This window comes from Gallus gallus, chromosome 5 (genome assembly GCF_016699485.2).
Source record: "Gallus gallus isolate bGalGal1 chromosome 5, bGalGal1.mat.broiler.GRCg7b, whole genome shotgun sequence".
Classification (NCBI taxonomy): Eukaryota; Metazoa; Chordata; class Aves; order Galliformes; family Phasianidae; genus Gallus; species Gallus gallus.
This window is the reverse complement of record NC_052536.1, coordinates 4128270-4154974: the sequence shown is the minus strand read 5'-3', so window position 1 is coordinate 4154974 and position 26705 is coordinate 4128270. Positions and strand designations below refer to the sequence as shown.

Sequence of the window (26705 nt, the reverse complement as noted above, 5' to 3'; positions counted from 1 at the left end):
CACTGTCACCTGGTTACTTCAGTGTTGGGACAATGTGGCCAACAGTGTGTGGCTAGATAGTAGAGAAGCTCGCCAGCTGGGTGGCATTGCTAGGGACTCAGCCATTGACAGAGGTATTAGTACAAGCCAGAATCAGGCCTTCACCCTCTGGAAGCGGATGCTGCTAGACATAAAAGAAAGATACCTCTTCAAAGACAATCTGATGCCTGAGAAAAATAAATGGACTGACATGGAAAAAGGCATCCACTATTTAAGAGAATGCGCAGTGGTGGAAATGTTGCATAGCCCCACTTTCATTCCTGACAATCCAGACCAAGAGCATGACCCTGAGAAAGTCAGGTGTACACCAAATATGTTGCATACATTCACAAAGACTACACCAAAAAAGTATGCCAGTACATTTGCAGCAAGGTATGGAAGAGGGGAAAGAAGACCCCTTATAAATGAACTGATTAATAAACTTCAAGACTTTGAGTTACATTTAACCCCTCTATGAGCTTGTGTTTCAACCATTATAAAAGTAGTTGAAAAAGTGGACAGAATGGAGAGCAAACAAGAAGATATAATAGACAAACTGTCTACTGTGCTTAATGCTGATGAATCCATGGTGGTATCAGATACATCCAATGGGGATCAGGATTCCCAAAACAGCCTACTGGAAGGGCTGATCAAATTGGTTTCCTCCTGACCTGCATCATCCAACATCTCAGCTATCAAGAGAAGACGTCCTCCTGCTCGTGCAAGTGACAACAGAAAGAGTACGTCGCGTTTTGCCTTGTGGCGTTACCAATGTGACCACAGAGAAGATATGAATAAGTGTCATAAAATACCCAGTCCTGCACTTCAAGCATGGGTAAAAGACATTTGATGATTTGTCAACTAGAGAGTCAGGGAGTGATCAGAAGAACTCACTCACCTTTTAACAGTCCCATACAGCCTGTGCATAATGACAGTGGAGAATGGAGGCTGATGGTAGACTACCATACCTTGAAAGAAGTCACACCCCCACTGAGTGCTGCTGTGCCAGACATGTTAGAACTCCAATATGAACTGGAGTCAAAAGCAGCCAAGTGGTATGCCACTACTGACACTGTTAATGCTTTCTTTGCCATTCCTTTGGCCACAGAATGCAGGCCACAGTTTGCTTTTACCTGGAGGGTCATTCAGTATACCTGGAATCGTTTGCCCCAGGGGTGGAAACACAGCCCAACCATTTGCCATGAGTTGATCCAAGCTGCACTGGACCAGTGCAGTGCTCCTGAGCACTCACAGTACATTGATGACATTACTGTGTGGGGCAACACAGCAAGGAAAGTTTTTGAGAAAGGAGAGCAAATAATCCATATCCTTCTGTGTCGCCGAGCAACTTGTGCGAGTCCCCTGTAGAGCAATATTCAGCCGAGGCACGGCATGAACGAGGCCACACACCAATGTGTAGCCAAGCCATTTAATAACAGCACACAGCCGTTTATACAGAGCGGTGCAAATAGCATGCTAAGTACAAGGCACAGTTCTCATAACTTGCGATTGATTGCAGCTTGTCTTACGGCACCTGGCACAACGGTCTCTATCGCAGCTCCGCATTCCTTTCTCCTACTTCCATCGTTGTTCTGTGTGAGACAGTGATCCATAGCAGCTGTTTTGCTCACAGTGACCCAGGGGGAGATAAACATGACCTCCCTGGGTCAGCTGTCCATCCACACTTCTGCATGCTGGTTTCACTATTAAGCGAAGGAAAGTTAAAGAATCTGCACAGGAAATTCACTTCCTAGGGATAAAGTAGGGATGGCATTATCACATCCCTACAGATGTGATCAATGTTTGTATATATTAAGCATGATGTAGAACAGGGGGTGGAATGTCATGGTTTTATGATTTTTCGTTATCAGTATTCCACATCATAACATCACATAGTACACTGGGAGGTCAAGTGTTTATGCTCCAGTTCCATATACCCATCCCAGAAGAGAAGAACTACATTCCCCAGAAGACTGTTCACTGTGCTGTTATCATTTCTGCTCAGGGGGAACAGATATAAGGCCTTGGTAGGTCATCTGACAGCCCTCTTTTTGACCATCAGCCTCTCCTCCCTGCTGCTCGTCCCGACTGCACGCATCGCTTCAGCACTAGTGTAAGGCCTTCCGCTTTCAGACAATGCTTCTCTCATTGTATTTCATATATTAGCTTCAATTATATTGTATTATAGTGTGTTATCTTGCATTCCAATACCATATTTAGTAAATTAGTTTGTTTCTCCTCACATCATTGCCACTGTTTTTATTTATTCAGGGTCCCCTGTTTTCCGTTTCCAGAGGTGCAGATTTTGTGAAGTCCCTCCACCTCACTAGTCATGGAACTGGTCCGAACCAGCCCGTAAACCGTTGACATGTATGTATTTTCTACAATATGTTTTTGTAATACGATTTGGATTTCCTATATTCTTGTTTTGTTTCTCAGAAGGTACTCAAGTGTAACAAGTTGATGGTAACTGGGGACTGTAGTGTGGGCTCAGCATATGTTTACATTCATGCTATTGTTTTAATATACAATTTCAGATATAAGTAGTTACATGTTTTACAAACTCTTTATATTCACAGCAAACAAAATATTATTCTATTAAGAGACTGATTAAGAATATAGTCCTGGTGAAGAAGCACTGGCATTATTTTCCATTATCTCTTGATTTAGCCAGGAAATAACCAACAAAATGTTAATGAACTGGTCTTATCATTGCACTGCATGTTAGTCACTCCATTTCAGCTCCCTGATCTAAGATCCCTAATGAAGACAATAAACTTGTCTTTCACAATTCTTTGGCAGAGATATATTGTTGTTCACTGTGAGTATATGACTACAATAACAATTTAGAATATTACCATAGGAATGTCAGGTAAATTAAGAAAACAATTAAGTAATGTCTACCATATCTATTTAACACTGTCAGTTATATAAGAACCTGGTACTGAGCATAAAATACACACATAAATAGTAATGAATGTTTAAAATCTAGACTGTGCTTCTTACAGATTTATAAAAAAATTCCCCAAGATGAATTTCTATATACCAAAGCTGGCAGAAAAAGAGTTTCCCACTTCTCTTTTTCATTATTACTTAGTATTGGGTGTTGTGTACCCAAAAATGAAGCAATACTGTCCTTATCAAGCTTACAATGAACAGAATGGAGGACAGGCACTGTTAACTAATCCATGGCACCGAGAGGGGATAAAGAAAGAATTCCCCTCTGTACAAGAAATTTCCCTTTCAGTCAGGCAACCTGTTTTCCTCCTTTCCTCAATTTTAGGGAATATTTACAGGAAGAGAGAAAACTGTTTTTTCCTCTTAGAAAGAGAGATTCCACTATTTTGGCTTACATTAGTTTAGTTTTGTTTTTACGATGGTACAAGACAATACCACTTGGCCAGTTCTGGACACAAGATTTGCAGTAACACTGTTCTACTAGCACTTCGGAGAAGGAGTTTATCTATCACCACAGTACTTATGTAATAAAACACTTCCTGAACTACCTGAATGATCAGACTGTTGTCTGTACTTGGTAAAGATTTTTCCAACCATACAATTATTTAAAACATAATCATAATGTCTGCAAGGAAAGAAAAATTAAGTAGTGCACACACTAAAGATTTACTTGCAGTGAAGTGACACTGGTAGTAAAAAGCCTATAACTGTGCGATGTAACAGATGGCTGACACTGAAAGTGACATGGTTTTAAGAAAGCCCTAAAGAAAACACAAAGAACAAAAAGGGATGAAAGAACTACTTTTAAAATTAGACTGCTGCAGAATATTTATGCTGGAAGTTAACTTTGAAGTGGACCCAAACTTAAACCAAGAACTCAATGTATTGAAGGATCAGGTTATAGGCAGGAAAGCAAATAAAAGTCTCTAATCATTCTGAAACCTGGACAGCTTCAGCAATAAGAGACTGAATTTTTGTTCATTATGCTTTTACAAGGAAATGTATATGGTTTTGTTATCCAAATCAACCTTTTAGAGAATGAGCTAAATGGCAGAAAAGTACTATTCTAATATAAAGGACTTTTTAGCTCTCTCAATGGCATTTTCCATCTCTTTTTTAATATGATATATCTCTTAGTTAATATGATATGTTAATATATATCTTAATTAATATATAATATGTATGATATATTAGATATCTTAGTTAATATGATATCTTAGTTAATATGATATATGATATATCTCCATTGCTTTTAAGAGGCAGTCAGATGTTGACATACATGGACAATTCTTTAAAAAGAATTAATGGTGCAGATAACTAATTATTATACCATAATGATGTCTAAGCAAAATAAAGATGCCTCATTTGCAAACTGTTAACTGTACTTTCCAACATGACTTGCGCTATGGTCAAAAGTTAAATAGTAGCCTATAAAAATAATGTATAATGACAACAGCAATAATATATTATGGAATCAGTTATAATTTGAAAGCATTTGAATGTACTGCAAATAAAAGTTCTGTTTTCCCCAGAACTTACCATATTCTGTTTTACCCACAACACAGAAAATAGAAGTTGATGACACTATCACACTTGATCTGTAAACTTACTGTAACAGTGAAAGTAAAACCCAGAAGCACCACCATCTCAAAATTACTTTAGAACTACAGTAAAATATACTATAGCTTAATTATATAACGAATTGTATATGATCTGTCTCTACATTTGGGGGCATGATTTCTTAGAAAGAACATATCTTTTCTGTGTAGGTTTCTCATACTTAAAAGCTTGTAATGATATTGGTTAATAGCTAGATTTCAGTCACTTCTCTAACCTCTCCCTTTCAGTGGGTGTGAAAGGGTTTACTCGTAATATACATTGCTACTGACTAAATTTTATCTTGTTCCTCTGGATTCTCAGCAGCAATTCCCAAGTTAGAGGCTTCCCCAGAAAGAACGTCAAAGGATTCCCACCCACACACTGAATATCTAACAGGCCCTGACCCATTTTCTCCTTATTAAAGCAGCACTACATGCTTAAAAAAATGAAAATAATAAACAGAGAAGGTAAATGTATGCAACTATTGCAGTGGGAAATCTACCCTCTTTGGATTTTAATTATGACAAAATCACTACCAAGAAGCAGAAATGCATTTCAAATACAAACATCAAATATATTTTTCCAGTGTTCTCATTCTGTGACTTATTACTTCTACTGCCTTTCAACAAAGTACAAGGGGGACTTCATTTATTAGTTATGAATTAGAAAAATCCCCTAATTTAGGGATAGTTAAGTCTTCCAACCATATCTCCAGGCATATTTCTGCAATTCCACTTTTAACAATCTTGTAACTAAATAACAGAAGATACAGTATTTAAAAAAAAAAAAAAAAAAAAAAAGAGAGAGAGAGAGAGAGAAAGTAACAATTGAAACTGCAATTTTACTAAGATTTGTGATGTTACCTAGCTGGAGTTAGTAATGACAGTTAACTCTGAATATTTAACTTTTCTTTTTTTTTTTTTTTTTTTTTTTTTTTTAATGGTATCATGCATTATTGCAAGAGCCACAAGACTGAAGACCAACAGTGCAGTTGTTATGCTGGAATATATTAACATCCTCAATTAAATGATGAAACAAGTATGACATTCTGGTTTAAGTATAAACAAAATGGCAGTAGAAAGTTCAGTTGGTGTATGACTTTCAATTTGTCCAATGCAGTCAATTTCAGACATTGTAAAAATCTGATTTTACCAGTTACAGTTGCATAACAGTCATTTTTTCCTCTTATGCTGTCATCTCCCAAGAAAGTGAAGCACTTCAGTAAGTCAAATAACCTCTCCCAAAAACAGCGACATTAAACAGAGCTTAAAAACAACCCCAAATTAGACAAACAGTGTAGAAGTTTATACTTCTATGTTGCAGGTCTTCAGTTACATCCATGCCTGTGCTTCTTACAAAAGGGACAGCTCTATATTTTCCCCTGCTTCTTGCAGCTGCATGCACCTATTACCTTTTTTTTTTTTTTTTTTTTTTTTTTTTTTGATAGCACAGCTACTTCTGCGCCTGCTTGGTGAACCAAATGAGGCAACTATATTAATTGACAGTAAACCTGAACAGATAAAAATTTCAGCTGGATTAATTCCCTGGTCATTGGTGCCAGCACAGACTTCAATTAATCCTCTTACAAAAAATTTATCAGTTTCTAACACAGTCCAGAAAATACACAAGTAAAAAAAAAAACAACCTTCTTTTAATGAACAACAAAAGAAAATTGGTTTATGAAAGCACTAAATCTTGTAACATACTCCCAACCAATTTGTGAGCAGACCATAACAGACTCTTATTTGTTAATAATATACTCCTGTTCCCTTTTAACTCATTACACAACTGATGTCCCAGGGAAAGCAAATTGATAATAAAAACACATTCCAGATATGAACCTTCTCTATCTTAAGAGGGCTAACTTATTTATCAACACTATCATAAGAAAGATGCAAATACATTTTGAAAAAGGACCCACCTCTTCTTTCCAGTGGGAAAGATGAAAGGTGATGGAAAACATGTAAGAACATAGCCCTGTCTAATAACACACATTCAAGTGGCATGGTATCGTGCACTGCAAGGTTTGGACTTCATTACGACTTGAATAACAGTTTAACATTCACTTAAGAGTCCACTTCCTTCTAAGGACAACTTGCATCTCTGAAGGTGGGTAACATTATGTCTGGAGTCCAAGTGACCAGGTTTATAAAAGTTTACAAATAAATGCAAGAATTCAAAGAACTATATTGCCACAGTAAGTTATGTCAACTGCAATAATATATGGAATAGAGTGAATCTTGCAAATAGAGAATGAAAAATGTCAATTACTGGCAGAACAATATCCAGCACTTGTAAAATATCTTGATCTATCTGGAAAATAAACTTGCTTCCTACCAGGTTTGTACAGGATACTTGACTTGCAATAATACATTGAGTGAAGAGGACTGTTTAATATTATATGATTGTGTAGATGTTTCTGAAAACTTTTAGATGTAAGATTAGCTTACATCCTTGAATTTCTCCTCTTGGACCTCTGACAATGACACGAAGACGGGAATGCACAGTTAAACCAGCTTCTTTTGGAAAAGGTGAGGACCACCTGCTGCATTGCTTGAATAGCATTGCTGTCCTAGAATATGATTAACAACTTAGTGTTTCTTTACCCGCTGCTTTAATTTTACTACATATTGGAAAAATTTCCTTCTACATAAGGAAAATCTTTTGAAATAAATACTATTAAGTTTTCAGCATGACGGTAAGCATCCTCTCCTTACTACTTTCCCTAAACTTAAGTTTTAGTTCTTCTATATTATTTAGTTTTCTATCTACACATCTTCATTTCTTGGTGAAATGTAAACAATACCTAGCTCTTTGTGAAAAGTACATTCATCTCTGCATGTTGTACACCTGTGTGTGAATATATTCATGCTCTGTGTTGTTTCTTGAACAAAATAAAGAAACAAGACATTTGTATAACAAATGTTAGCAGTTAGCATATAACTTAAAAGTTAGCAGTTAGCCTCTGTTCATTTCACAAATTCAGTCTTACTTAACAAGAAAATTGAAGCATGAGGTAAATAATCTTTACAAAGAAACAGTGACTTATTAAATTGTTCAGTAGTATCTGAAGTCAATAAGACAGACATAACACCAAATTAAAATTTTTCTTAAAGAAAAATATTCACTGATCCATACTTAAATTACATTATTTCAAGGTATATTATTCATTTTTTTTTGTGAAATATTTATCAATAAGTATTTATTTTAGCAAGATTTTGCTATGAGGATAATCTCGAAGCAGAGCATGAGTTTTTTTGAAACAAACTTTGTATTTAAAATTGGCTACTAGAAACATATTGAAATTATCAGAGAACAAAACATGCATTTTACTACAAAAACCTCAGAAAGACTTGCAAACATTCACAAATGAACTGAACTGGATCTCCTCTTTTATTAGGTATATACAGTATACAGTGTAATGCTGTCATGGTTTTATGATTTTTGGTTATCAGTATGCCTACATAAAGGCATGACAAAGTCTATATAAAAATTATGAAAACCTAAAACTGTGTAGGCAATACCACAGTGTCAACCATATTCAAGTCAAGAAAAGACAACTTACGGGTAAGATTCTGAAAGCTGCTGAGCTATTTTATAAGCTGTGGGGTCCCTGTCCAGAGCATATATTGTAATGTTGCTGGCTTTCTCCAGAAGAGCTGTACTATGACCTCCGGCTCCAAATGTCATATCAAGGAAACACTGAAACACAGAAAAGAACACCATTACCTCATAACAGAACCATAACAGATGGAAAGAATATCCTGAGTTGAAAGGGACTCACAACGACCATTGAGTCCAACCCCTTGCTCCACACAGAACTACCCAAGCCCAAACCCTACATCTGAGAGTGATGTCTGAACACTTGAACTCTGGCAGCTCAGTGCCATACCAACCGCCCTTTGGTGCAGAATGTTTTCCTAACCCCCCAGTGAACCATCCCCTGACAACTCCAGGCCATCCCCTTGGGTCCTGTTGCTGTCACCAGAGAGCAGAACCCAGTGCTGCCCTCCACTCCCTGTCCTGCATCCAAGTAACTGATGAAAATATTAAAGAGAACTAGACCTAAAATGGAGTCCTGGAAAGGGCTGGCCAGAGAGGTGATTGAGTCACTGCCCCTGAAGGCATTCAAGAAATGTTTAGACATTGGATTAAGGGATATGGTTTAGGGGGAAATATTGGAGGTATGTGGACAGTTGGACTGGATAATCATGGAGGTATTTTCCAACTTTGATGATTCTATGATACTTGCAATTCTGCACAAAATATAAAATCACTTCAGAATAAACGTTTGGGTGACTTTGGACCCCCTATCCATAAAAGAACAACCATTTGGTACATTTGGACTTACAGTCACAGATTCATTCTGAACTTGAAGGAAAGCTACTTGTTTCACTGCTTGAATCAACTTGTACTGAGCCATATGAAGATATTTAAGACATAGGGCTATATGAAGTAGTCAGTACCATCTGCTTTATAAGACCATCTAAAAGGAAGGCTGATGGATTTATGTATAAATATTTTTAAAAAAATGACAATATCCTAGTTTTACACCACAGATCAAAGTGTGATGGCAGTGCGGGAGCATATATGTTCTGACTGGGACTAACTTAACTATTGCAGAAAAATGTAAGTTTTGAAGACAGTACTATTGATTTCATGCTCAGTGTGTGAGTACTAGAGTATGTTTTTAGGTTACCAAGACATCTAATAGCTAAATACAGAATAGTATGGGATACCTACCTTAACTGCAAGCATTTTTCAGTTGTCAGATGTGACTTACTCTGAGGGCTTAAAGTTGTACCATTTGATAAACAACGTCAATTTCTGTGCTTCTGAGGAATGCCTACCACCCCATACATATATCATATTCGTTTTGTTTTCAGTATACAAATGAAAAACCAGAAAATTTTCAATAATACCAGACATGGTCTTCTGCTACTGAAGTTGAAGACACCATCAATGAACTCTGAATTCTCTTAGACTAAACCAGACACAGGTATGAATTCAGTACACTTTGAGGAAAAGTGAACAATGCAGTTCCTGGAACAAGACTCTCATAACCTGAAAGTCGCAGATAGGAATGCACATTTCACATTCCCACCATCAAAACTTGACCAAAAAAAAAAAAAAAAAAAAAAAAGCCAGCGACAAAAGACTTTCTATCTCAAACTATCAAACTTCATGCAGAAATAAGCTAACTTCAAAGGACTGACTGACTCAGCCACATTTACCCAAGAGGACACCTGGGGGAAATCCTTTGCCTGCAAAGAAGGAAGACTGCTCTACATCTTCTGCAGGCTTCACTCCAGAGAGGTTTCTACAGTCAAAGTCCATCTGACCACAAGGCTGACCAGGCGGCTTTGCTCCTGATGCTCTTCTAGGAAACAGAAACCTGGGACATAGTCAGCCACCTTGGAGCAAGGCAGGCTGGGCCAATGAATCCTGTTAAAGTGGGAAATACAAGCAAGTGAGCTAAAATTTAATGGTGTTTTGTCTTTTGTATATACAAAGCAGCAGCTCTGTTTTCAGAAGCTGCCCCATAGGCCTAACTCCTTCAGGATGACAACCATGGTACTTAACTGCTCAGAAGTTAAGAGCTACATTGTTGACAGAAATAGCTGCCTCTTCACTTTCAGAGGTTGCACGACTATGCTTCCATTTTGAAGGCAATTGTTTTTCAAATTACTAAGAAAGTATCTATAATTCCATAATCTAGGAAAAAAATACTAGAGTTGAGGGACAAAAAAGGTTATTGTTTAATAACAGTGTATTTTATCTCAAGTAGACATGAGACTGAGAAAGCATTTTCCTGGTTTCTGCATCTCTGAATTCCCACAACTCTCTCCTCTCAGTTGACTTAACTGACCTCCACTGCTGGGGTAAGGACAGAAATTAGACTCCATGCAAGCTAAACCAAACTAGAAGAACAGATTCTCCATATCCTCCAATATGAAATACAGGCTTTTTTCACTCAATTTTTTTTTTTTATGTGAAACAGTTTTTAAAAACTACTTATGAAGAAAATCAAACTACACCGAATTCACCTGAATTTTCAAAATTTTTTTCAATTTGAATATTCAAATCGAAAATGTTGAATATTCAAATGAAACCCTGAATATTCAGGTTTATTCAATTATTCGAAAATAATTTTCAAAAATTACACATTCCAAAATATCTTTTAAGGGAAATATTGTAACCTCTTAAAAAAGAGATTCAACCAAGAAGTTCCTTGGAATAAAATGGGAAATTCAAAGGCAATTAAGACCAGAATGAAAAAAGGCACAAACTTTTATTCATGTTTTCTAAAAACTGTTTCTGGAATAAAAAGTTTTAAGGAAATTCTTCTAAATTGATCTTTATAGAAATTTCCTAACAATAAAACTGACTATTTATGAAACTAACAACCACTATTAAATTGCATCCACAGTTGTGGCAAAAAGCTATCAGGAAAAAAAAAAAAAAAACTTTACAGACTGCTAAAATACTACCACATCGTTATTCTAGTCAGCTGGACTTGGAAAAAAAAAAAAAAAAAAATCAGATCACAAAAACTCAGACACTTATAATCTAAACACCTGAATTTATTATTTTATTTTCTCATCGATACTGTACAGTACTGCACGTTTTCTTTGAGACAATTAACACAAAGTTAGGAGAGCAAAGATTTGCCTTCTTAAAAGTCAATAATTTAAGAAAAACAGTGGGATTTGACTTGGTTTCTCAAAATTAAAGGAGCTAATGACTAGAACTGAATAGCTGTTCAAGCTCTTACTACACACACTCTACACTCTAGTGGTTGAGGCACTTGAGATTCACAGAAAAACTCTGAACTTTAGCAAGTCCTTTTCCTTTCCAGAGGCATCCAAAGAAGTTGTTAAAAGAAACTTCAATGAAGAAAGATCCAATTCAGCACTTTTTAGTCTTAACCTTATTCTACCTCCTTACTTGTGACTAAGAATTACAACTGCCATTGTATGCTCAGTTTCCAAAGTCCTTGCACACTAAAAATGCCAGCAGAATTCAGCACACCTCTCTGAATTCACACCTCTCAGAATTCAACACTACTCTCTCTAGTAGCATCATGCCTTTTAAGCAAAACACCAAGGACCAAGGATGTAATGCCCCCACTATAGAAATGATTCCATAATCTATTTAGGCATTCACAAAACTGAAAAAGAAAAATAAAATAGGGGACTTTTTTTTTTTTAATCACAGAAGAATTTAGTTAGCTTCTGAAGACATTTACATACATCAATTCCAAGCTACCAAAAACATTTCTTAGTCACTATCAATCAGCTTCAGGAAGCATCTCTTTCTCAAAAGGTCCATTTGTTGTGGATTTTTTGCATTTTACCACTATAACATTAAGATCACCTTGTCTACTGCTTGCAAATTTCTTGCATGAGATTATGCAACTTAAAATACTGTCACAACAGCCTACAGTATTATTTTGGAGTGCATTAAAAACAGCCTAATTTACACCATAATTCTTCTTGGAAAAAAAAAAATCAGTAATATCATCTTGCTTGTTTTTTGGTGCATGCTGGGTTGTTGGTTTTTTTGTTGTTGTTGTTGTTGCTTTAAAAAAAAAAAAAAAAAAAACCTAAAAGCTCTTATTTGATATCATAAACTAGAAATGTACCACTTGAGTTTTTTAAAACTTAAGCATTGCCTTTCCTGAAGCAAACTTGCAATGTAACCCAAAGTCGAGGAAGACATAGGAAGTGCTAGAAATAAGTAGCTATTCATGTGTTCTATAAAAAGTCTAGAACAAATTCACAAGTAATGTGAAGTTCCAGAACATACTGTTTTTTCACTGACAGACTCTATCAACTTGCTTATTACTTGTTCTTTTTCCAAACACTGAGTTATTCTTTGGTGTACTCTAGGACATACTGCACAGATTTGACCCTTTGCATCTTTTCTCTCACTAATAAGTCTCACTACACCCCATTGTTTTGTAAACTTGGAATATCAGAACATACAAAGTTAGATGCAGGGGGGTTTTTTTGGCAAGTATGTATTCAGACAATTTAGTTATTTAAGCAATATTCAAATGCTGCTTTTAACACTGCTTTTTTTTTTTTTTTCCCCTTCCAAAGGGATTTTTGAAGATCGCGTGCCTCATGTCAGTTAAGAATACTTAGCTGTTACTCCGCTTAACAGACTCACCTCTCCTCACAAACACATGCCTCTGGTTTCACTAATTTAAAATTTGATTAAGTTGTAGTTTGGTAAACCACTTATGCATGCTGAATATTAACGAACCATGGAGAAGATCTTATACAGAAGCAAAAAATTAATACTGGCAGATGAAAGGAGAAGAAAGGAGAGAAGATAAAGATCATTGTACTATGATACAAGTGACATATTCTCAATATTGTGACAGCACCTAAAAGCTTCAGTTAAGAATTCATGCAAGCACTCACTGTGAAAAAACATGGGCTCACCAAATTGCTTTTTTTTTTTTTTTTAAGAAAAAAAGAAAAAAGGAGAAGTAAAAAACCAAACCTTTGTGCAACAGCTGACATCTGTAACATGATTTTTAAACTGGGATCACAACACAAAAGAGGATACAGCTCTGATTCAAGTGGAAGTGACTGCAGGACTCGATACATGGTTCTAGATAAACATTGCATGATCAGCATTAATGGAGTAGGAGAAAGTATTCCTGGTGTCCTAGCTGATCTGGTTAAGGCTAAATTAGGTACAATCTGACATAATGTTAAGGTAAAAAAAAAAAACAAATGAACAAAAAAAGGCCTTCTAGACCTTCTATGGATAGTCTTGGAAAAGTGGAGGTATATAAACATCTACACTAAAAAGCTAGAACCTAATATAGTTGCCTCATATTCTAGCAACATTTTGCATCTAGAACCTTAAAAAAAAAAACAGGTTAAGATTGCCAATTTAATTGCTTTTACTGCTAACACAACTACTTTGGAGCACAAATTTGAAGTAACTGTCTGTATTATATTTTCATATCATCTATGTAAAGTATAACATATATACTTCATTCATTTTTTATGCCTGGAACAGAAGCAAGATGCTTCGTTTTTCATCTTCTCCCCCTCTCGCCTAGTTGTTTTTAGTCAAATACAGTTTTACTCTTATGGTCATATAAATACAAGAAAAGTTTATTACATGAATTCCTGCAGTGACTCACTGTTCCATTGTTAAGTTATGATAGCCCCATCAGAGTTCCCCTTGGGAATTTTATGATCAGTTTTGACTGTATATTTTAAAAACCATTTGGCTTTTCAGCGACATACAGATAAGCACCAAACAAAAAAACTTTATAGCCCTCATTTTACAACTAGCTAGCTCTAAGATAGTTATACAGATACAAAATGTTCATCTTCTTTATGTTTTATACAAGACTTCTCACTGCCAAGTTATTTCCTAATAAATATCTTTTAAGCACTTAATTTCACTATGACTGAAGTCATCTGCAATTCCACTTATGATTGCATCTCGTATCAAGTAAAGTTTACTCCACTATACCAGGTAGCAATTCCTTTTCTTTAACTGTATGACAAAACAAAAGGAGACATGAAAAAAAAATAATAGGAAATTTAAACTCAGGCATGGCTTTCATAAATTGAAACTACCTTAAAAATATGCAAAAAAAAAAAAAAACAGGCAAGAAAGCTTGTAACTTCTAATCTGTGATTTCTCAGTTCTTGAAAGGCAAGAACTTTTTTGTGTTCTAAAAAATCATTTTGTTCCATTCAACTTATTTTTATTTCCTGCTACTGACCCTAACACTTTCATGCAGTTATTGGTGATGCTCATCTTTCATAACACGTTTTGTTGTTTGTTTGCTTCTTCTCTTGCAATTCTGAAATGATCTCAAAGAGGACTTCAGCAAAAAGTTACACAAGACACATTAATTTGGTACGTGAAATACCACACCAAGCAGGTTTCTATCCCAGGTATGATTTCTCCATAAGTAGCTTCTCTCTCCTTTCCAGTGACTACATGACAGACCAGCCATTTGCCTTTCAGCACAGACAAATCTGGTCTCAATTTGTCCACACATGATGGACAAGGCATGATACTATAAGTTATGATTAACTGGTACAAATAAGACCTTCTCACTGTTGTTTCCAACAGATAACATAAATCTTCTAAAAGCTAGAAGCCATTATCCCCAAAATAATGAACATGCATTGCATAATACTTTTTCTTTAACCCCTAGTCCTGTTTATCTACTATTTTTCCATTCTCTACCAATAAAGACCATATTCTCTGCCTCCAATGAGTGTTATCACCTGAACATCTTAACATCACGTTCACTGATAATAAAATACCAATCTCATTTCAATCTTTTGAGGAAAATGCAGGCCTTTCATCCACCCCTCTATTTTGCACTTTTTTCCTGAATACCAACACACTCACAGAAGTGGCAACTGTACAATTATACCTCTCTTGTATATGCTACTTTTGTAACATACTGGTATTTTTCCCTTGCTGTCTCAAGGAATTTTTAAGTGTCAGTCATTCAAACACAGCAAGATAATGTACTGAGCTGAGCATTTCAGAGTACCCTTCAGAGTACATTTGCTGTACTACCCTCCTTGCAAGTTAAATGCTCTTAAGAGTCAAACACAGCATGATTGGAAGATCATGAAGAAAGCTATCATGTCATTCAGCACAGCAGACCAAGCATGGAAAGACATGCTATTATTACATGCATTACCACACATGACCACTATGGAACAAAGAACCAACTGTACTTTGCCATTTGCAATGCACACACCACAGATGGTTCGGAGATAGCCCTAAAAGGAAAATTCTACTTACTGGTAATCCAAAAGAAGGGAAAAGAATCCTACTTAAATCAACTCTTTAAGCTAACAGGAAGAATAGGCTTGATTTTTTTTTTTTTTTTTTTTTTTTTTTTTTTTTTTGCACATCAGGAAGAAGAAGCAAAGGATAATCTTTTCAGAACAGAAAACGAAATGAATGCAAGGTTTAAAATATGGGCAAAAGAAAAAATAACTTGGAAACAATATACACTTTCCCGGTATTGTGTCAATATTATATATGAATATAATATTTTAGCAGTGAAATATGTCTGCTGGAGGACTTTCCACTCAAAATTGAGATTCTCAAGCAATAAATTAGAATCACAGAAGTTTATTTTGGGAGGTACAGAAGAAAAGTAGACCCACAATTCCTACTGCCACAGCTGGGATCACAGCCATAGCCAAAACAGTCCCTCATTCGCCACACTCCATATTCCAGAATAGTAACAATCACCAAATAAGCTTAACACATTTGGTCTGGAAATAAATTACACCCTCTCCACTTTTTACAGACTTGAAACAAGCAGATACCACCACCACAAAAAAAAAAAAAAAAAGAGTACCAACTTATTTGAAATGAATTATGAAGAAAGAGAACTACCTAGTTTCCAAGCTACACTACCTGACTTCTCAGATGAAATGAAAGTGTATGGCATTTACTGGCTGGAGAAAGAGAACCAAAACGAAGACAGACGTTCAGGCAGTTGATGCATCAAATGTCAAAATCACATCAATTTTTCTTGAAATGTTGGATACTGAGTATTCTAAGAAAAATAAGTTCACAAGAAGGAACTGTTACCTGAAGAACAGAGTGACACAGCTGCATGATAAGACAGCCACTGTTCACCAGTATGTTCCAAATCACTCACGACTGGGTCACAAAACTCACATCAGTTTCCACCCATCTTTCTGACTGGGATGACAAGCCAGCATTTGCCACAATAATACAGCTTCTATATTTGAAATGAATGATAGTGTTTTCTTATAAATACATAAAAGGTCAAGCTTGCATTTTAAACTGAGATGCTTGTTACTGATAATAAATATGTAATTCATTATTGTCTTGCCAGACACCGTTGGTAGGTATCTAAGTAAGCACTTACTCTTATTTGTATCTACCCAACCACTTTGTGAGAAAAAAAATCCCAAGAAAAGTATTATTATAAACAAAATCACCAACACATTGCAAGACATTTTTGCCTCTTCATTCTACCGGTGTTTCTATGATGAGTCATGTTCTCTAAACTTCTTGTCTGAGTTTCCTTGTTATTCACAATGGAAATTGTTCATTGTCACAACACAAGTTGTTTTCCACTCTGCTTTATTTTTCAAATATCAATTCTAAGCACATTAAAGTACAAATATATCTGACCTCTTGCTCAAACATCTTGATTTTACCTCAGCTTACAACTTTAATACACTCTCAGGATACAAGAACTACTTCATATAGATGTAAGTAGACTGTATTTCTTTTCAAGGCTCTAAAAGACTGCTGTAACACAGCACAAAAGAGAACTTAATCATCTTAAGAAAAAGGATAGAGATCTGTGACAGACTGCAAGTCTATTCCAGCCAATAGGCTGGACTGAGATTGTGCAAGGTCCCTGATGGACTTCTGGCAGAAGACTGTGGCTAGCACTGCTTCTAGAAGGAGGACTTTCTGAATGACAGCTCGGAACATCCAGCTTCTATTTATACAGAATTGGAACAAATCTCAAGACTGGTAGGCACAGAGAATGAAAGGGAATCTCTGGGTGTGAAAACACGTGGCCTGCCTGCAACAGGACAGCTAACACAGGCTCATGCATAAATACACATACATATACACAATTAAAATAGCAGGGGTAAGGACTGTTTAAAAAAATTGCACTGTTGAGTGAAACAATATATGAATTTTAAGAACCATTCTGATTTGTAATTTCCTTCTTCCAAGCTAGAAGTAATAACTGTTGAAAAATATATATATATATGATATGATATATATATATATATATATATATCTTGAAATATATATATATATGGCTCAGCCCATTCCAAATCATTTTCTGAATTCTAACTGAAGATCAGTTGAAGCTTCCCTGAATGGGCATACATTTTCAATTTCAAAAAGTATCTGGTCAATATTTCAGAACATGAGAGAAAAGGCTTTTTTGCTTTAAAACCTAATACTTTCTGGAATTATGGGAACAAGCATTTCAGGTCTTTTTCAACACCTATTGATACATTCTTTGAGATACAATGAGAAAAAAAAAAAAAACAAGCACTCAAACTGTAGAGGATTTTCTTCAATTCTAGTTCATTTCTGTGCCACCTAAATGCTTCACAACATATGAATATCATACACCTTAAAATACCAGGAATTTATGAGTGCATCCAAATGCCTTAAAATTAAGGCAACTGCCCAACTTGATCAAGAAACAAAAACATCTTCAGAATATTTATGCAATCTACCATGTTTGAAACAAACTTCTCATGTTGCAACATGCAGAAACATACTGCATAATAGTAACAGGAAAAGAACATTATGACTTTCCCTCCCCACCCAGTCAATGCTCAGTTTTATGCACAGAATACATACATCAATGTTAGACAACCTTCCTAGAGAAAGGCATACAGACAAATGAACAATTGAAAAAAACGTCATTCAATCAATTTTACATAGAATTATTATAATAAAACTAGCCTTCTAAGTCAACAAAAAACAAATAACGTATTCTGTCAAACTTAATTTGCAACAATGCCCAAAAACTGAAGTTAACACTTTTCTCTCATGAACATGTACATACTTTAACATGTGCATGCATACATTCTACACTGCACAGAGAATTAATTCACCCAGCAGAAGCTGAACCACATACCATAGAGCACTACAAGTTCATAGGCCCCAGTCCTGTAACATGGTGAGAGGTTAGTTTCATATAAAACAGGCTATTTCTGGGACCTATGTAATTTGAAGTATTTCCACACTGCTGAAACCATGCCGAATGTAATTTTCAATCAACAGAAAATATAATTATTCTGAGACAACATTACATTCAAATTCACATGTTTTCATAAGAAAATTGGGGAATGGAAATAACACTGTTTCCTACAGCAAGGCATTTTAGAAGATGTTTTTTGTTTGTTTTGTTCATGTTTTGTTTTGTTTTTTCCTCCTCTCATACCAGTATCAGATCTGAACCTTAACAGCTGCTGAAACTGTTCATTACCAGGAGAATGTTTGCAGTGTATTCCTACTCTCTTTTTCCAGGTCACCACCTAAGCACATTCAGTTCATGTTATAAGTATTTCCACAAACTGTTTATTTCTAATCATATTATGGCAGTACACACAATTTTCAAAAAACAACCATATTAAAAACATTGTTTGGATATCCTGACTGCTATAATTCAAAATGTAAGCCAGCCATAGTATTTCTATATGCTCCCTTGTATTTTCTTCTTCTTCTCATTGCTAATAGAAAAAAAAAAAAAAACACCCCATCTCCCCTTACACATTTGTCATGGACGTAGTCAACATGTGCACTTCCTACATCACCTACCTTTCAACCACGAAAAAAATCTCATAAATGTTTTCTATTTTTATGCTTAATTGGCCAATCATCACACTCCTTCTTTCCTATATGGGCTGTGACCTTTCTCTTAAATATTTTTAAAATTATTTTCTGTAAAGTACAGAAGAACTTTGAACAAGAGCCTTAAAAAAAAGTTTTGTGATGTATATGTAGAAAATGCTCGCTGTGCAACTCATCACTTTTGATGCAAGATGTTAACATCTGTCAGAACAGTTTTGTCAGATTGTTACTATGACCAATATAATAGAAAAATAGAATGAAACTTAGGGCTGTCTTTTCTTAATGCATGTTGTGAACAGCAGTGGAGAAAATGGAAATAAATAAATACCAGAAGATAAACTTTAAATTTGTATAATTTACAAGGCAGTATTAAGGTATAAGATTATCAGTGACAACAAAGAAGTAACTTCACATCTCTTTCTAGAGTTTATTTCTGATATCATTTTGCATTTTAATTTATTCCTACAATTATATCTGAACAAGTCATGATGATCAGTACATGCAAAAAATAAGAGAATCTCAAATTGACTGAACTACTTCCCTTAATCTCTTGTCAAAAAATTTGTGTAAAAATTAAAATGAAATATATTTCTTTTAAAACTTATTTCAATTGATATTTACAAACAGGAAAAAAATACATTAATTGTAGTGCTACTGCACATCTATTTATCATGCGTGGGGGAAAAGTCATTTACACCAGCTCAATTACACAACATGATCCAAAACATTGGTGCTGACTTGGAACATCTTACTACTGAAATAAACAATCTATTCAAAAGAGACTAATGGAAGTAGGATCACTTTTCATCTGAAAGACATGTGGAGTCTTTTTTCTGTCAACTGAAGTTCATGGCTGGACTCAATTTACAACTGTGTTTGGAGTAAGAAATCTCACAGATGTCCTCGTATCATTAAATAATAGTTATGTAGTTTTGTGGCACTATATATATACCTATATATATATATATATATATATACCAATATATATATACCAATATAATAATTATTGGTAACAGACCTTCTGTTAAATTATACCATTATATTCAAATAGCTTAATATAAATACTTACCCAATTTGATTGTACTATACCTCAGTTATTGTCATAATATCACCAAGGTATTCTCAAGAAAATACATGTCTCTTGAAAAATAAATTATTTATTCATTCACCTTTGGTTGAAGTTTAAATATGAGATCATGAATTGTGCACAGCTACCAATTCAACTGCACTACAATGAACATTTTCTCTTATTTCATTATTTCATTCAGTATTATTATTTCATATATCATTCCCTGATTAAGTAATGGGTATTTGAAAACAAACTCTACCATTTCAAACTCACTTCAAATAGATAACATTTTCTATAAGAGGAAGTCAAAAAGTGGTGATGTGAGTGAGCATAATCTCCTATTTGTTTTTAACATCATTCATGCAATGAGATTGTTAACAATTTCAGCAAGAATCAACTAAAGTTCACTTCTCTCCCTCTCTGAGCTAACGTTAAATTTTATCCTTCAGAAGTCTTATCTGAGTACATTAAAAACGGTCTTCTAAAACTCAGCACCCAAAGATGAAAGCTTTCATTTCTATAAGCAGAAACCTAAAGTTGCACAGCATTTGTCATGTCTTACAAAAGGTTAGCTGCCAAAATACATGAAGCATTGCTTTCAACACAAAAGGTTCATTTCATACAGTTTAGAAGAAAAAAAAGAAAAGAAAACAGAACCACCATATCCCATATACTCCCTGTACAGACAAATCCACCATGTTACAGCATCAGCTAAACAACTAAACTGCAAACATGCAATGCCTACTGAAACTCTCTGAACAATGTTGTCATGAAATTCAAGTCTTTGTCAGAGTATGCATTCTGGAAAGAGTACATGGTTTGTGCTGCTACCCTGATTTTTTCTTTTTCTAATTTTCACTGATTTCATGTACTCAAAATTCCAAGTTCCTTAAGGTGTTTTTAATTTTTAAAATGCACACATGCTTACATGGTGGAACTGGGGAGAAGGAAATCAATGAGTCACAATTAACTCTGGTCCTCAGGATAGTGAAGCTCAGCTGACTTGCAAATGAAACATTATATACTCTGTAGCCAATTCTCTTCCTTTGTTAAAAAATTATACAGTTGGTCAAGCAAAGCCAGGCTATTCATTATCTTTCTTACTCCATGGGCACCTTAACAACACCACCACTGTCCTCCTGCTCCTCTGTGTTACCCACCTCCTATCTCAAATGAGCTGTGGTCAAGAACTATGAGCATGGGACATGTTCAACAAAACAGGACGCTTCACCAGTATTCCTTTTGTTGTTAGGGAACCTGTGCATCTTTACTCCAGTGCTAGGATTAGTATTTCCCTGAAAAGGCCATAGCTGCTTATTTCTCACTTCCTGGACAGGAACTTACAGTTCACTACTACACCAGAACAGACATAGTATAGAGATGCCTTTGTTCATGGCTGGGTTGATGAATCAAACAGATCGTTAGAAGCAATTTTTTTTTTTTTTTTTTTAGGAATTGTGCAACACTTGCGCACCCTTACTGAAACCAGTTCAAGTGAACCTACCAAGCAGCATTTGCTCCTATAACAGACTTGTTGAACACTGAGTTGACAATGTCCATCTCTGACTAGAAGGAGGTAGACTAAGGGTTATAAGAAGGGATGTTCTAGACCACTGTAGAGGATGCCTTGTCGATGGACTGTCTTCAGCAATAGAAGCATGCTGTAGAATACTATGCCTTAAAAACTAAAGGATTTCTGGTCTCCCCTGACATTGGTTGATGCCCTATATTTTTGCACTGAATGCTAATTATGCCTGATAATAGTGTGACTTACTAAAAGTTTTGGTATGCCATAATAGTGAACAATTTTGGCATACATCATTTTTTTACTGTGTTGGTCAACCACACCATGTCTGAGTTAATTGAAGATTTACTTGGATATGAAGAAGTCACAGATACTGTGTAGAGAACAGAATTAAAACATCACCAGAAGTCAGATTCCAGCAACTCAACCACCAGCCTTGCTTATGATGCATTTCAGTAAGAAACTCAAATTCCTACTTCATATCATAGTGATTTTTGCAGTATGACACCAAGAGCATAAATATATTTTATCCTTACTATCTACGACTGCAGTCATTGCTAAAAAGTAGTAAGTACTTAGTACACTTAAGACTAACAACTGACAACCTGAAGAAAATAAAAGGTATGTTCTGAAAGTCCCCTGGCCCCAACATCTTCTCCATAAATTTTACAGCATTTTTAGCATAAATAAGCCCTAGCTGAAGAGGAAATAAATGTTTTAGTTTCAGCTGAGATGGAATTATTTTCTTCAGAGTGTTTTTCATGATGCTATGTTTTGGTTCTAGGACAAAAACAATGCTGATAATACACAGATGTTTATAGTTGTTGCTAAACAGTGCTGTACAGAATCAAAGTAATTTTCAGTGAAGGGGCCAAGGAACTGGGAGGTAACAGAATTAGGACAGTAGACTTAAACTGGCCAGAAAGATATTCCATAATATATGATATCACACGGAAGAAGAGTTTTGAAGGAAATGGGAGTTCATCTGGCTCTCTTCCACTTCTTCTGGGGCTAGATGGGCACTGGCCGGGGAGTGATAAGTAGTTGATTGTGCATCACTTGTTATATACATTCAGATATATATATAGAGAGAGAGTCATAACTACTATACTTTTCCTTTTCTCTGTATTAGTAAATAATTTCATCTCAACCCACGAGTTCTATTTTGTTCTTTTTGATTCTCTCCCCATCCCATTAGGAAGGTGGGAGAGTGAGCAAACGACTGTATGGAGCTTAGCTATCCGCCAGGTTAAACCACAACAGAAAGTTAAGTGTAAATTGGTGAGGGAAGAAAACAGGCTGCTATTGAGAGTACAGCTTACGTCAATGATCTTTTCATTATATTCATGCAGTATTTTTTGGATCATGGTAGAATTCAGCCATGTATTTCTGAAATAAAAATAATAATAATAAAAAAATATTCGCTAGTAATTATGATGTGCTTTCTGATTTTACATTAGAACATCTCAAAACTATTTGCAATGACAATTTTTTTTTTAAACATACTTTTGTGATCTTTTAGCAGTTGTTTTACAACAATTGTTCTCCATGCTGTCAAAATCCCTATGGAGTTACTTACAAAGTGAGTGAGTGTCTTTCCATAGCTAAACATAGCCACTCTAAAACAAGCAGCACAAACATGCATTTTTCAGTAATTAGAAGTGTGCTGCTACTAAACTTCATAAAGCAGGGAAGATTTAATGACCTCCAATACACCGTAACTTGAGATGCTCACATTCTCATCTAGTATGCAGGTACAATACTGTAATACATAATTAAAGAACAGCCAGTTACTGATTTATATTTATGTGAGATCAGCTTTACAAAGAGGAACATACTTCAGACTCAAGGGCAATTAAAACCAGATTAATTTCCTACCACAAATATGAGTTCAAATTCCTAGTGAGACTAGTATGACTTATTATTTACTTTAATACTCTTTACTTCATTAATACAGCAATCAAAACACAATAGAGACCCTGAGAAAAATCTTATCATTAACCACTGGCAAAAATAACAAGCTTAAAAATCAAAAATATAGTTTTCATACAATCCATTGATTACACAAGACACCTATTGCATTCTTCAAAACATACAGTCGAACACCAGGAACTTTCAGTCTCTTGTTGCACATCTGCAGCTAGTTCAATATGAATAAAAGACTTAACTGGCAACATGCAACTACTGTCATAAAAAATGCCTAAAGGGCATGCAGCATTGACATCAGTCACTGAAAAATAACATGCATCCATAATTTGCGGTATGAACAATCATCACTTTCTTTTTAATGCAAAAAGCATTCTCACTTGTATTACTGAGGTATTTTAAGATAGCACACAATGCTAGAAATCAGAGCATGCAATGTAATGACTAAGCTAGGCAAACCTGATTTTGTGTTATTGTTTTTATTTTCAAAAAAATGTGCAGATGTTAATTACAAAAAGAATAAACAAGCACATTAAGTGCAACATAAACTGTATTTTACATTAAAGTTGTTAAAACTAATTGCTTGCATTTCAACTGATACTATCACATTTCAACAGATATTATTGCAAGTTCTCGCCAAAAGTTACAAAGAAGAGAGGCAGCATACTTCACATACTGGCAAGACAGTCTGTTTATGAGGCAAGTCCTACCTGTAGTAGCATGTTATAAGAGGAGGAGTTGATGTGGCTAACATCACAAAGAAAAATGGGAGAAGAAAAAAAAAAACTGGTAACAACCACTGAAATAAAATATGAATAAGATTCAGGTTCTGAAAGCATATAATTTAATAGGTATTTACAACAAAACTTGTCAGCTCAAGAATTTATTGAATATCACCAATTAATAAACTGTAGGGCATTTACCAAGTAAAACTGTTTGAAAAGGAACATTACATCTAGCCTTTCTGCTCTTCTAGCATTAACATTTAAACTCAGGCAATAAAATGCAGTAGTTTGCACAGGTAGGATTTGCTTCTAAAAGCAAAGATAAAGTACCATTTGTTCCATGAATGCCACACGTCATCAGCATTGCAGAGGAGACTCCTACACTTGCAAAAGTGAAAAAACAGACAACAAAAAACCCACTGTTTTCATGTTTACTGATGTAAACAGAAGAACAGGAGCCCATGATTGGAGGCAATCAGTTATTTCCCAGAAGCCACACACAAGAATTCATTCCGCATTCAAAAATAAAGTTTATAGTTGTGCCCAGCCGCTCAGAGTCAAGTAGAGCTAAACTTCTTATAAATAAATTTTCATTAAAAGTCAATGTACCAATGTAACCCAACTTGCTAAATCAACTCAGCATATCCACATCCATTCTCTTTCACTCTACAACCTCACTAAGCAAGATGGAAGCAATTTCCAGAGGAAATCATGTTTCAAGCATGACAGATACATACACATTCAGGGATGGCATGTTCTTACATGTCTGATGATTGGCATCTTGGTTACGATGTTTAAACCTGGGATCTTCGTAGAACAGTAACGTAGCGTATCTGACCAAAACCATCATTTATAATCATTTATGTACTTTTATCCAAAATGTATTTCATCAGAAGTATCATATAAACATTTGAAAAATTTAGGTTGGTATGGTAACTCATAACTCAAACCTCTCAAATTACATTATGGATATACATTTATTAAGATAAGAGTCACTGTTTTACTAAGTTTTTAATACTCCGCATAATAATCAGATGGTTGATTTTGATAACTTGTGCCTTGCATTCCACTCTTCTGCTTACAATATTTATTTTAATATACTATTACAACCTACTGCAAACAATCTGACTTGCTGAGAGAAGAATAAAGACATTTTAAATTCAGACAGGAGAACTCTTTACAAAGCCATAAAGATCAGTGGGCTAAGAGCATGTTTTCAATTCTCCTTATTGAACTATTATAGTACTACAGCCTCTGAAATTATTTTCCAATTGGTACCTTACTTGTTTGTTTCATGCCTCAGTAGGTGTTACATTTTATCTTCCAGATTTTCTAAATGCCAGCTCTAGCATGCTCTGAGCACTTATTTGTGCTCACTCAATATGGTCAGGACAACAAGAGAGAAATCTTGCATAACATTTGCTGAAATTATGTCTTAATTCTCCAGTTATTCTCTACCAGCAGACAAGAGATTAACACATACTTCAAGACTAGTGCTTCTGATGTCATTTAATGATTATTTTTTTCAAACCTGACTAGAAGAACTATGTAATCTGAAAGAATTTCTGTACAATTTTGGTACAAGATAACCATAGCAAAGCAAAACCACTGTCTGTAAGATAGAAAACGTCAATGCATGCAGAAAACAATCCACAAACATTTCACTTAAATACTGCACGAAATTATAGAGGTAAAAGATAGTACCTATCACCATTAATTATTTGCTTGTGTTATGAAGGAAGCATTGTCTTCCACATTAAAAAAACATTTATTTATTAAACAGCATATGAAAATATTCTCAGTTATTTCCTCTCTGTAGAGAAAATGGAATTCCTACCACTGGTAGGATGTTCTGGACTTTTGTACTGAGATGCAGAAACCCCATTAACAAGTCATAAATCTTATTTCTTCATCTTCAGTGCACCAGTTCAGAATAAATAGATTTTGACCAGCAATAACTTAGCCCTAAGTCTGAGAAACTAAAAAACAAAAACATGGGTATTTGTATGTAAAAATTGTAGAAAACAGGAATAGGAAACTATCACCACTTGTAACTACATAGCCAACATTATGTGAACAGCAATGCATATGTTCAAGAAGAAGCCATTTACAGACATCACATCACACAAATTTAGCACTGAACATGCTACTACCACTGTTAGTGTACAAAAAAAAGTTATGACAGTCACTAAAATACCGAGTTTAAAATCAAAACTTCAAGAGTTCAGAATAGAAACGTTTTCCAGCGTCTTCTATAAGAAACAAGAAAAGTTAAGACAAAATGGAAGACTTATCTGATATCATTCTATTTAGAAACTGGGTGCCTCCAGAAGAGCTTTATTCTCTTCTGTGACTATAAGGAGGTAGAAGCTTCACTTTAGAACTTCAGTGTTTAAAAAGATGCTTTCCAAAATGCTGCAGTTTGCCTTAAAATTAATTTTATTCTCAGTTTCTAGAATAAGTAACTTGGTGACTATATTCAAAACATGTATCCTCA

General features: G+C 35.1%; 1 protein-coding gene across 8 annotated transcripts in view; it reads right to left on the bottom strand.

Moving 5' to 3' along the window:
• METTL15P1 (methyltransferase like 15 pseudogene 1) overlaps nt 1-26705 on the bottom strand; it is a 115960-nt gene that overhangs the window by 66907 nt on the left and 22348 nt on the right. For 7 of the 8 annotated variants that reach the window (XM_025150640.3, XM_046941559.1, NM_001397411.1 and 4 more), the window contains exon 3: nt 8141-8277. In XM_025150640.3, coding sequence (XP_025006408.1) covers nt 8141-8277 — 137 coding nt within the window. Of the gene's footprint in view, nt 1-8140; nt 8278-24193; nt 24231-26705 lie in introns of all 8 variants that reach the window. The other variant, XM_040700762.1, reaches the window with a different exon arrangement.